Here is a 13,230-nt window from a genome sequence, read left to right as displayed (position 1 = left end):
TTTTTCCACAGACTTTTCTGGACGTTTCCACCGCTCATCCAGGCATTTCGCCATTGCAAGCCCTTAGTTAGCATTGATGGGACCCATCTGTATGGGAAGTACGGGGGTACTTTGCTCATCGCGATTGCACAGGACGGGAACTCCAACATTCTACCCGTTGCATTCGCACTAGTAGAAGGTGAGAATGCAGAGTCTTGGTCATTCTTTCTCTCCCACCTTAAACAGCACGTGACACCGCAGCTCGGTCTTCTGGTTATATCGGACAGGCATAACGGCATAAAGGCTGCGCTTGAGGCTCCGGACGAAGGTTGGTTACCTCCATCTGCATACCGTGCATTCTGCATTCGACACGTAGCGGCTAATTTTGCCCTTACCTTCAAGGGCAAGGATGCATGTAGGCTTCTAGTGAATGCCGCATATGCCAAGACCGAGGTTGAGTTTGATTACTGGTTTGATATTCTTCGGTCTGAAGACCCGGCGATGTGTGAGTGGGCGAACCGGATTGATTATTCCTTATGGACTCAGCATCGTGACGAGGGACGGAGATTCGGTCACATGACGACGAATATCTCGGAGTGCGTGAACTCAATCCTAAAGGGTGTCAGAAACCTCCCTGTATGCTCTTTGGTGAAGGCAACATATGGAAGGCTTGCGGAACTCTTTGTTCGCAAGGGTAGAGAGGCTGAGGCCCAGATGGGAACAGGACATCAATTCAGTCAGTACTTGGTGAAGTGTATAGAGGCCAACTTGAAGAATTCGCGGTGCTTCACGGTGACTTTGTATGACTGGGATAACTCCGAGTTCACCGTAGCCGAGACCACTCCGACGGGCTCTTTCTCATTGGGTACATACAGAGTATCGCTTGCGTCCCGGACCTGTGACTGCGGGTACTTTCAGGCATTTCATTTCCCGTGCCAGCACGCACTTGCATGCTGCGCCTACTCACGGGTTACCTGGTCCTCTTATGTTCACAGCGTGTATCAGATTAGTTCAGTGTTCCGTGTGTACCAGATGGGATTCACACCGCCGATACCGGAGGGATTCTGGCCACCTTGCGACGGGCCAACCGTGATCCCGGACCCTGCCAAGATGCAGAACCCCAACTGTAGGTCCCCATCTCCTCCAGCCTAGCTACAAACGGAAGCCATCTTATGTGAACGCGGTTGCCCGACTTGTCCGCAAAAAGCTGCGTGCCCAACAACATCATGATGTACGCACGGGCATAACGACACACAGTATCCTCATCAGCTCCCTCCGGGCACTCACCAAATGTCTCCTGAAACCAGCTGCAGTTGACCGCGTACTTCTGAACCTGGCTAGGAGGAGGTACCACTCCAAGCAACTCCTCGAACCAAACCCAGGCTGGACGGCCACCCTCGATGTATATATGGAACTCTGATAGGCAGCCGCTGACGTAACGCCCGTCCACTGGCAAACCCAGCTGGTATGCCACGTCCTGGAGTGTGATCGTGCACTCTCCGAACGGCATATGAAACGTGTGCGTCTCCAGACGCCATAGCTCGACAAACGCACTGACAAGGGCCTCGTCCAACCGGAACCATCTATCGTTCAGCCTTGCAAGATGGTAAAGACCAGCCATCTGCAGGTACGGAACGTATCTGTCATCCAGGACCATGCCCTGCTGCCGCCGCATGCTCCTGATGCATCGCTGAGGCTGCGGAAGAAATAAACCGTATTATTAGAACCAACTTAATTACCGGTTACAAACATAATCAACACGATAATTGATAAACCAAAAAATCTTAATATGTATAGCCGCTTAAAAAACCACTAAGAAAAACCACTAAGATAAACCACTAACATAAACCACTAAGATAAACCACTAAGATAAACCACCAACAAAAACCACTAACAAAAACAACTAACATAAACCATTAACAGAAATCACTAACATAAACCGCTAAAATAAACCACCAACTAAACCAACATCTAACCCGCATGCCAAACCACTAACTCACATGTACCGGTAAAACAAAGTTATTTCCGTACTAACCTCTTCGTTTATAACCCCAGCTATATGGGCGACTCCGTCCAAGCGATATAACCGTGCGGGATCGTCCCCCATGAGCAGAGTATTCCGTTCAGGTCTTTCTCGGAGAGAATCTGGGTCGTTTTCTCTGAGATTTGGTGGGGCAGGGGAAGGTGAGAATGGTTCGAATGAGGCTGATTCGAACTCCTTATATAGCCCAATCACTAGTAATTCGAACCAGGGTGGTTCGAATTACATGATGACCTCATTTATCCATAATTCGAACTAGAGTGGTTCGAATTACTTGCATTCCTAGTTCGAACCAGGCTGGTTCGATTTACTTTCAGTTTTTTCTTTGAAATTCGAACTGCTCTGGTTCGATTTATTTGAAGATGAAGTTCGAACTAGCCTGGTTCGAATTACATAATAATATGATCTGGCTCATTGCTATATCGATTTTCATTTTGGCTCATATAGGTAAATTTGGATTGATGTTGGCTTATTATAATATTTTGCCCTAAAAAAATATATTTTGACCATAAATTCATTTTTTTTTAATTGGTTATAACCTCGTACAATTAAAATTACTCTAAAAAAAATCATGAATGTCAATTTAGTTTTCAAAAATTATGTTTAAAATTGGTTTTAAAAGATATAACAATAAATTAATCCATAATACAACATATACAAGCATTTTTGTAACCAAATTTAATCAAATTGGTGCAAGTCCAATAAAAAAAATGTGTACATATATCGTTACTTTTTCTTTTCTGCACTTTTTGCAGCACAAAAATTTTTGATGAAGAGCACAGAATCTTATTAATATAGCATAAAAAATTTGATGTATAGCACAAAATTTTTTACATATAACACAAACTTATCAATATAATATATAAATTTTTGGGCAAATTACCCATATAAACTAAGTTGGAAAAAAATTTACGTGATTCAACCAAACCAATAATCGTTACAAGGTTCAACCAAGAGGGCATTTCTATGTAATTCAAATTAGCCTAATTCGAATTACACACGCACACACCCACTAATTCGAATCAACCTGATTCGAATTACACACACTTATTCGAATCAGGGTGATTCGAAATACACACGCTGCATATAGTAATTCGAATTAGCCAAATTCGAATTACTCATGATTTAATTCTGTCTATTCTTTTATTAAAAAATTAATAATTTATTAAAAAAATTAATAATTTAAAAGTTAAAAAAATATATATTTTATTTCATGCATTAAAAAAAAGCTAACAAAATATTTAATTACGAGACTTCTTTAAAATATTAATGAGCTATCAATTCGAATTTCATACAATACTCTTTTGCCCATTTTTAATAGCTCATGAATATCTTTTAATAAATTTTTTACGTAAATTTTTTACCACCATGGTTTATATGGGTGATTTGCCCTAAATTTTTATACATAGCATAAAAATATTTAACACATAACACATAAATTTTTGCTGCGAATGTAATTTAGTAGTTGGACGAGTCAATATTTTGAATATGTAATCCTCCAAATAATTTTATGCTGCATACTAAAATTTTGTGTTATACATTAACATTTTTATATTGTACATCAAAATTTATGTAATGTGTATATTTTGTCAGTTGGATATCAATATTTTAAGCATGTGGTCCTTAAATAATTTCTATATTATATATTAAAATTTATGTGTTGTGCACTAAAATTTATGTGCTGTAAATCAAAATTTTGTACTCTAATTTTTTGAACATTCATATTGATGATAATAAAAGAGAAAAAAAATTAAATAACAACAATAATAATAACAACAACACAGACAGTGGCAGAAATAACAATGATAATGATAACAATGACAATAATATTAAAAAAAATAACAAAAGAAAAAGAAAAAAAAATAGCACTTGTATGGCTGTATACTTATATACTATAATTTGAATAAAAAGTTATTTTTTTGTGATTAAAAAAGATTAAAAACAAAAATAAATTAATTGACTAAATTTATATCTAAATCTATTAGTTAATTTAAAAAACATTTGAACCCTACCTTATTGTAAATTGAATTAATTTTTTATTAATTATTCAATGAGATTTAAAATAAAAAAAAATATTTGTACACTAAAATTAACCACTAATATATTTATATATAAATATATATGTGATTTAATTTATTTTCAATGTATATTTATATTTCAGTATATATTTTATATTAGTGATTAATTTTAGTGGCCAAATAACACTACTCAAAAAGAAATCGTACTCGCCTCTTTCCTTCAAGATCAATTTGAACATCTAGTCTTTAAACAACCAAATTATTACAAAAATAATATTTTCTTTTTAAAAAAAAAAATCGTAATTAAATCAAACACAGCACAGGCTTGAATTCAGAGGAAGAAAGAGATGATGTTCTGCTCCACCCTCCCATCCACGCCTTCCCACCACCACCAGAAAGTACTTGACCCACCGCCGTCCACCGTCAACGCCACTAACTTCAACACCGTACTCGAACTCAAACAAGTACACGCACTTCTTGTCAAAACCCAAAGCCATCACTCTCTCCCTCTCACTCGCGTCGCTCTCATCTGCGCCCTCACCAACCATTTTTCTTACGCTCACAAAATCCTCCGCCTTTCACCAAACTCCCAAGAACTCTTTGCATGGAACTTCTGCCTCAAACATTTTGCCGAAGGGGAGTCCCCTCACGACGCCATCACTCTCTTCCGTCGCCTCCGCCAAATGGGTACTCCAATCCCTGACCACTTCATGTGTTCCTTCGTTCTCAAGGCCTGTACTCGTGTTTCCGACATTCAAACTGGGAGAATCATTCATGCCTTCGTGGTGAAGCTTGGGTTAACAGCTAATTTGGTTTTGCAAAATATGTTTGTGCATTTGTATGCAGTTTGCGGGGAGATGAGTGATGCGCGCCTTGTGTTCGATAAAATGCCTCAGCGAGATGTTGTTACTTGGAACATAATGATAAGTCAGTTGGTTAAGGCGGGTGACTTCCGTGGCGCTTATGGTTTGTTTTGTCTGATGCCGGAGAGGAATGTGAAGACTTGGACGTCCATGATTTCGGGGTTTGTCCGGTGTGGGAAGTCGGAGGAAGCTGTAGGGTTGTTCTTGGAGATGGAGAGGGAAGGTTTGAGGCCAAATGAGGTGACCGTGGTGGCAGTTTTAGCAGCCTGTGCTGATTTGGGTGACTTGGAGCTTGGCAGGAGTGTTCACCAGTTCGCAGATCGGAGTGGGTTTCATGGGAATGTACATGTTTGTAACACACTGATTGATGTGTATGTGAAGTGCGGATGCTTGGAAGAGGGTTACAGAGTTTTTGTAGCCATGAGAGACCGAAGAACTGTTGTATCGTGGTCGAGCATGATAGCAGGGTTTGCCATGCATGGTTATGGAGAGAAGGCTCTAGAATTGTATGATGAGATGATTGGATCAGGTGTGGAACCAAATCATGTGACATTCATTGGGCTCCTCCATGCTTGTAGCCACATGGGATTGGTCGAAAAGGGTCGAGAGATTTTCGCCACCATGACCAGAGCATATGGAATAGTGCCTAGGATTGAGCATTATGGTTGCTTGGTTGATCTCCTGAGTCGCGCAGGCCTATTGAAAGAGGCTCATGAGGTTATCATAAACATGCCTATATTGCCAAATGGGGTCATTTGGGGGGCTCTGCTTGGTGGTTGCAGGCTTCATAAGAACACCGAATTGGCTGAGGAAGCTATGAAACATATCTCGGAATTGGATCCACTTAATGATGGATACTACATTGTTCTCTCGAATGCTTATGCAGAGGTGGGAAAATGGGAAGAAGTAACGAAAATCAGGAAGTTGATGAAGAACAGAGGGGTGAAGAAAACGCCTGGATGCAGTTCAATCACAATAGATGGAACAGTTCATGAGTTTGTAGCAGGGGACGAGTCTCATCCTGAATGTGATGAGGTATTTGAGATGTGGGAAAAACTATTAGTGAAGATGAAGGAAAAAGGGTATGTGCCAAATACTTCAGTTGTGCTTCTTGATGTGGAAGATAAAGAAAAGGAGAAGTTCCTCTTTCGCCATAGCGAAAAACTGGCACTTGTGTATGGGTTGATAAACACAAAACCTGGAATGCCTATTAGGATTATCAAGAATCTTCGTATGTGTGAGGATTGTCATGCTGCTTTTAAAATACTATCTGCCATTGAAAAGAAAGAAATTGTGGTGCGTGATCGGAGTAGGTTTCATTGTTTCAAAAATGGTGATTGTACATGCAAGGATTATTGGTAGTTATTTTATGCGTTTGCTAACAAGTAAATATAAGCTTTTAATGACAAGAACTTTTCGCTCATGATAAGGATAATTCAGCAGAATTGAAGGTAATGAGTGTGATCATGTGAAACAATATAAAGGAAATAAAAGAAAGGATCTGACGAGATAACTGGTACTCAGTTAAAAGCTGATAATTATTGCTAATTATCATTGCTCTAACGCCTCTGATTGTGGACTACCGTTCATGATTCCAAAAGGAGAAATCAATATGAGAAGAACAAATGGGGTTGGTTGAAAATCTTGTTGACTATATACATATCATGTTTTAGATGTTGGATGTAACAACTAAAGCTTCTGCTTCAGTGTCGTTGTGGAGTAGAGCCTTGGCAATTTGAAATATGTAACAATAATTAAAATATTAACATACCTAAGTAGAGATTTAAATTGTAAAATTTGGTAGTGTGTTGGCTTGAAATGTTGAACGTTAATCATTATCAAAGTTATTACAAAGATTTCAGTATGCTAATTTTCGAATCAAGCCTCTAAACCATTTCCTAAGCCAATCCAATTTGAAGATGTTGCAGAACTGTTGAGAATGATCTTGGAGAATTAATTTTTACACAAAATAAAAATAAAAATAAAAACATATGAATTTTAGTATGACTAAATGATTTAAGGGAAGTTGTTCTTTCAAAAATGTATTATTACTAATTCTTGAAGGCTTTGCACTGTATATTCTTTGGTGTATTATTATCCTCAAATTCTGATGAAATTACTGGTGTTTATGGTCGGGTAAAATCGGGTTTGATGTGACACAGATTTGGCTAGAAATATACATTGGGCCTATTTGTTAGACTCAAACTCGACCCTAGATTTGATGAAATCTACACACTTTCGGACCACGATTATATCGGGTAAAAACCGGATAAAAACCGAGCCGTTAATATTATATTACCTTGATACTTTCTTGTAAGCTAACATGTGAAAATATCTAAATTTCCAAGACTCCAACCATTATTTGATATAGTAAAATTCACTTAAAAAAATATAACAAGAACTAACCCTTCTCCAAAATGAAAGCATAACCACAATCAATATTAATTAAAAAGATATCTGCATTGTGTATGGACAATACAGATGCAAACTTTAATGACATAAATGTCTGTTTATATTTTGTATTTTATTTGATATTAAAAATAAAAGAAATTCTATATGTTGTAAAAAATTTTATTTAAATTTTGAAAAAAATGGAAAGAGTTTTTACCAAAAAAAAAAAAAAAAACTAATGAAGTTTATGCGATGATTTTGTCCATAACTAAAGAGGTGATGAATTGAATATTGGGTAAAAATAATTCTTATATATTTTTATCATTTTGATTGATTAAGATTTGATTTGTATTAAATATGAATATTATTAGCAAAAATTCTATTCAAGTCAATACAAAATATAAAAACAATTCTATTTTACAAGTACATTATTAGCAAAATATAAAAATACTTACAAAGAATGATAATTTGCTAAATAATTTTTAAAATAGTAATATACTAATATTTCAGTTAAAAAAAATCAAATCTTATAAAAGTACTTGCAATGATATAAGGAAAAAAAGTAAAAAAAAAAAAAAGAAAAACCCCTAACTCAATGGCACTCCCAACCATCCCCAACCTCAGCTCCCTCGCCGCACTTCACAGAGCTTCACTCAGACACTCACTCTCACCTCTCTCACTCATCGCACCGTCACCGCCGGTCATCACTCGTCACTCTCCTCTCCGGATCCTCTGCCTCGTCCCCGCGACGTGAGTGTTTGCTCGCCTCTTCTTCCTCCGCGCCTGTGCCGTCCCGGTCTCCTTGGCTCCGCCGTGCCTCGCCTGTCGCTGCCTCGGCCTCGTGCCTCGTCTGGATCTTCTTCCTCCGTTGTCATCGTGTTGGCTCCTCTGCAGGCTCTGCTCTGCGTCCGCCGAAGTTCTGCTCTCTCGCTGGCGGCTTGCTTTGCAACGGTGCAATGCGGCGACGACTCCAAGTTGGAAACGTCCCTGACTGTTTCTGGGTTCCTGCTTCTGCTGTAGGTGAGATTTTTCTTTTTCTTTTTTTATATAGTATTTCTTATTAATTTTTTATACTGGCTTTTTGCTCTTTCAATGTATTGATGCTAATTGTATTTGTATGTAAAACTGATTGATTTAATTTGTGATAGGTTTAGATGAATTGTATTTGTATGTAAAACTAATTGATTTAATTTGTTGTTCTCTTTGTTCTTTTTCCTTTCTTGAGCCTTGTATACCATTTTTCCTGTTATTTTAAGATAACGGCTTGAGGTTTAATTTCTAACTGTTTAAATTCTTACTCTTTTACTCCGTGTTGGACAAATTTGACAAGATCATCAATAAGGAAATTCCTTCTACTGTGGTTTATGAGGATGATAAGGTACTCTCTCAGCCTTTGATCAAATCCTCAACTTAACTGTGTTACAGGCTTACAGCTTAAGTGAAGTCTGGTAGTGCCGTGAATGACTACAGACACAGGTTAAAGCAATGGAATAAAGATTTAAAGATGTGCATTGGAGTTATCTGTTTTGTCTCATGAACTAATCTCTGTTGTTTTTTATGTCTGGCTCTTCTATATTGATTTAAAAATCTTATTAACATTTACATAAGCTCTTTAGTTTATACTTTGTCAAATATTTTATTCACCTAATTTACCCTCGTCTAGCTTATGCAGAATGAGGAGGTTTGCGAGAACTATTGATGCCGAGGGCGTTGCCATTCTAAAGCTCCGCCAATAACTCAACCAGGGAGCCGCTCTCAGTTATCATCATCACTTCCCAATTTCAAAAGTCATCGGAGAAGTTTCTGTCACCTTGAAGTGCAATATTCAGTTAAATTGCTCAGTGGCAGTGCGTGCCATCCCTCTTCATGGCCTTCATCAAACAAAGGGTTAGCTTATACAGCTCTCTTTCCCCACTCTCACCCTGCACTTTCAAACTCTATTCTGCTTCGGGCAAACTCTATTCTTCTTCTTCCGAAGCTTTGATTTCAAAAGCTCATGACACAGACGAAACCACAGAAACTGCCCAAACCACTAACCTGTCACCCCAAGAGACCCTTATAGCAGAAAAAATTCACTCTCTCATTAAAGACCACTACCGCAAAAACCCTAATCCCAACGCCACCCCACCCACCCCCAATCTCACCATACCCGATCTCAACATCAGTTTTTCCAAAATCTCCGCCACAGAAACTGTTTCCCCCGCTGTCGCCCGCAAGGTTATCGAGAAATGCGGGGGTGTCCGCCATGGCATCCCCTTGCTCCAGTCTCTCGCGTTCTTCAACTGGGCCACCTCCCTCGAGGGCTTCCCTTCATCCCCTGAGCCCTACAACGAGATGATCGACCTTGCCGGAAAGCTGAGGCATTTCGATTTGGCATGGCATTTGATCAATTTGATGAAAGTTCGCGGAGTCAAAATAACCATTGCAACGTTTTCTGTCATTGTTCGACGATACGTGAGGGCCGGATTGGCTGCGGAGGCGGTTCACGCCTTTAATCGCATGGAAGACTTTGGTTGCTTCCCTGATATTGTTGCATTTTCAATTGTGATTAGTAGCTTATGCAGGAAGAGAAGAGCAATTGAAGCTCAATCATTTTTTGATAGTCTTAAGGATAGGTTTGAGCCTGATGTTATAGTGTACACTAGTTTAGTTCATGGTTGGTGCAGGGCTGGGAATATAGCGAAAGCCGAGGAGGTTTTCAGGGATATGAAACTGGCTGGAATCAAGCCTAACACATACACTTACAGCATTGTGATTGACTCACTGTGCCGGTGTGGTCAGATTTCTCGTGCTCATGATGTTTTCTCAGAGATGATTGATGCCGGCTGTGATCCTAATGCGGTTACTTTCAATAGTCTCATGCGAGTTCATGTGAAGGCTGGAAGGACTGAAAAGGTCTTGCAAGTTTACAATCAGATGAAGAGGCTGGATTGTCCTGCTGATACGATTACTTATAATTTCCTAATTGAGAGTCATTGCAGGGATGAGAATCTTGAAGAAGCTGTGAAGGTTCTCAACTCAATGGTTAAGAAAGGGGTTTCTCCTAACGCGTCAAGTTTCAATTCAATTTTTGGATGCATAGCTCAGTTACATGATATTAATGCTGCTCATAGGATGTATGCTAGAATGAAGGAGCTGAAGTGCCAGGCTAATACATTAACTTACAATATATTGATGAGAATGTTCGCGGACTCAAAATCAATTGATATGGTTTTGAAATTGAAGAAGGAGATGGATGAGAATCAAGTTGAGCCCAATGTGAATACTTATCGAATTTTGATTTCAATGTATTGTGAAAAGGGGCACTGGAACAATGGCTACAAGTTTATGAAGGAGATGGTTGAAGAAAAAGGACTAAAACCTAATCAATCTGTTTATGAAATGGTTCTAGAGCTGTTGAGGAAAGCAGGGCAGCTTAAACTGCATGAGGATTTGGTGGAAAAGATGGTTGCCATGGGATTTGTCTCTCGCCCCTTGTAGAAGTAGCTTCACTTGTCACATCTTAGTTTATATTAAACTATAAACTACTTGTATTACCTGCTTAACTCAGTTTAGTTGGTAAGAAATAGTTGCTTTATTTTATTTTATTTTTGTGAACTTGTTAAATTCATAGGCATCATCTATAATTTCTTTGATTTATGGCCGAAGTTTTGTAGTACTTGAATAACTTGGTGGAAACGTTGTTTGAAGCTAGGCATTTAGCATGTAGGCTTCTGTTTGTTTATAGGGATGGAACATTGAGACAGGAAGACACAAAATCATATTTGACAGATGAGATATAGATTAAAATCGTATTTGATAGATAAGACATGGATAAAGATATTATGTCCAGAGATATTAAATTAATGTATTTTGTGTTTATTCTGACAGAAAAGACACAAAGATACTAATAAATAATATAATTTATTTTTTATTTTTTTATTATTGTTATAAATTTTTTATTATTATATTTTTTTTCCTCAAATTTTTTAAAGAAAAAAAGAAAAATAAATTAGATTTTCATAATTTGTTCTATTTTATTACTAAACAGAATACAAGAACACTAAATTTTGTGTCTCTATATTTTATGTGTTTTTATATCTTGTTTTTAATATCTTTTCTTGTCCTAATTTTAGAAATAAATGCAACCTAACCATAAAGCGGTGCCTTTGTTGAGTGTATTCGGTTAAGCACTTACTTTGTAAGGTGTCCTATTAAATATCTGTTTTGTTTAGCAAAAGCTTTGTTGTGTTATTTACGTTTTCCTTATTTTCGCTGACTGTTAAGTTTGCAGTTTGCTTAATTTTTGGTGCTATTTTTGTTTTAAAAAATAAGAGAGATCTCGAGTTATCCCTCCCATCCCAACCAATGGTGTGTTTAAATGAGTGAAATACCAAGAATGTGAACTCTACTAATTCCAAAAATAGGTCTCCACACATTTTCCTTATTCTGATAAGTTGGATTCATCTATTGGGTACATGCGGCATCCGTTGTCCATAAGGCAGGCCACAGGGTAGTAAATGACGCCCTTAAATGTTGATCATATTGGTTTCAACTTTCAATTTATAAATTAAACTAGTGTAAAACCTGCGCGTAAATATTGATCTATTGTAAAAATTTATTAAATATGTCTATTTATACTAATAATTATTACTTTTAATTTGAAAAACTACTCTTGTTAAAAATTTATTATACAATGTATAAGATTGTTACATCATTTCCTTTTCAGAAGCTAAATAATTTTGTCGATATGAATAGATTCCACTTAAATGTAAAAATTATTATGTTTATTTGTTTAAATATAGTTACACAAACAATAAATACTAACTAAGTGACATTTAGTTATAATAATTAGATCCCTAGTATATGGTTAATCACAAATCGTGTATTTAATCTACTTTGTTATAATTTGTTTACAAAATTATATGGATATTTAACCCAAGTCTATGTATGGCTAAGCACGAATTGTGTATTTAATCTGTAAATAATTTTTTAATATCATCTTTTAAGTGTTTTTCCAACAAAAAAAAATTGTGAATTATTTCCATTGGCCCTAATTAAAAATGTATTCAACAAAGATAAAAATAACTATTATAATAAAGCATAATTTATGAGCAAAAATAATAACAAGTAATTAAAAAGATTTAATATTGAGAGTTTATTTCTCCATCAAATACTATCACATCCACACCATGAAGTTTGTCACTTATTTGAGTAAACATAATTACAGAACCAAAATATTTGATAGGAATATGCAATCATATGTACAAACTTGATATTATCTGCATTTTGTTGTATATTATTATCCTTCAAGACAAATTTTTGCATGTTGTTTCATTGAAAATCTATTATTATTCTCCTTGGCAATATGATTTGCAAAACCACATTTGACGCATCCACAACTTGAAGTCATAAATTATGGCATTGAGATTACAAAAGAGAAACTACAATTGCAGAACACCACCGTAATACTATTTGCCCTTCTAGTTCCTCCTATATTGCGACCACAATTTTTCAACACTTTGACTCAAAATTCATATATATTCTCTGATAAAAAATCAAGCATTATCCATCTATTATGGGCGCAATAAAAGTAAAAGGATTAGGGGAAATAATTTTCTATTCATCTAAATTGCGCTTTTTAAGTATATATAGTTGATAATGAAAGTTTAAATGCATAATTGGAAAATCCTACAACTCAAGACATCTAAGGGGCAATTAAAATCAAACTAAGGATTACTCATTAAGAAAAGAAAACATGTAAACAAATTGATCTTTTTGTTTTGAAGAGCTAAGATGCAAGATCCCTTTATATAACAATCTCCGGATCTAAAATTTTGAATTTACCAAACCAAAAGAAATTTCATTTTACAGTCTATATATTTGTCTTCCAAATTCACATATGCAAGAATGGTCATAAATTACATATATAATTAAATAAGAATGGTCATAACTCATA

The 13,230-nt window shown here is 36.6% G+C and overlaps 2 protein-coding genes across 6 annotated transcripts; both read left to right on the top strand.

Moving 5' to 3' along the window:
* Positions 1–4,385: 4,385 nt before the first annotated feature.
* Positions 4,386–8,312, top strand: LOC107614196 (pentatricopeptide repeat-containing protein At3g62890). Its single transcript, XM_016316427.2, has 4 exons — positions 4,386–6,197; positions 6,575–6,631; positions 6,966–7,037; positions 7,917–8,312. The coding sequence occupies exons 1-4, from the start codon at positions 4,386–4,388 to the stop codon at positions 8,310–8,312; spliced, it is 2,337 nt and encodes a 778-aa protein (XP_016171913.2).
* On the top strand, positions 7,788–10,998 carry LOC107613877 (uncharacterized). 5 transcript variants are annotated; one of them, XM_021109090.2, is made up of 3 exons: positions 7,790–8,312; positions 8,623–8,670; positions 8,956–10,998. In XM_021109090.2, exon 3 carries the CDS (start codon positions 9,159–9,161, stop codon positions 10,770–10,772), a length of 1,614 nt encoding a protein of 537 aa, XP_020964749.1. In that variant the 5' UTR covers positions 7,790–8,312; positions 8,623–8,670; positions 8,956–9,158; the 3' UTR covers positions 10,773–10,998. The 5 variants fall into 5 exon arrangements, with proteins under 5 accessions (XP_016171548.1, XP_020964749.1, XP_016171547.1 ...); XM_021109091.2 differs by having other exon boundaries at positions 7,862–8,312; positions 8,965–10,998; XM_016316062.3 differs by lacking the exon at positions 8,623–8,670 and having other exon boundaries at positions 7,788–8,312.
* Positions 10,999–13,230: the final 2,232 nt, after the last annotated feature.

Source organism: Arachis ipaensis, chromosome B8 (genome assembly GCF_059453495.1).
Source record: "Arachis ipaensis isolate K30076 ecotype BB chromosome B8, ASM5945349v1, whole genome shotgun sequence".
Lineage (NCBI taxonomy): Eukaryota > Viridiplantae > Streptophyta > Magnoliopsida > Fabales > Fabaceae > Arachis > Arachis ipaensis.
The sequence above is the reverse complement of the archived record's forward strand: the minus strand, read 5'-3'. Positions and strand labels throughout refer to the sequence as shown.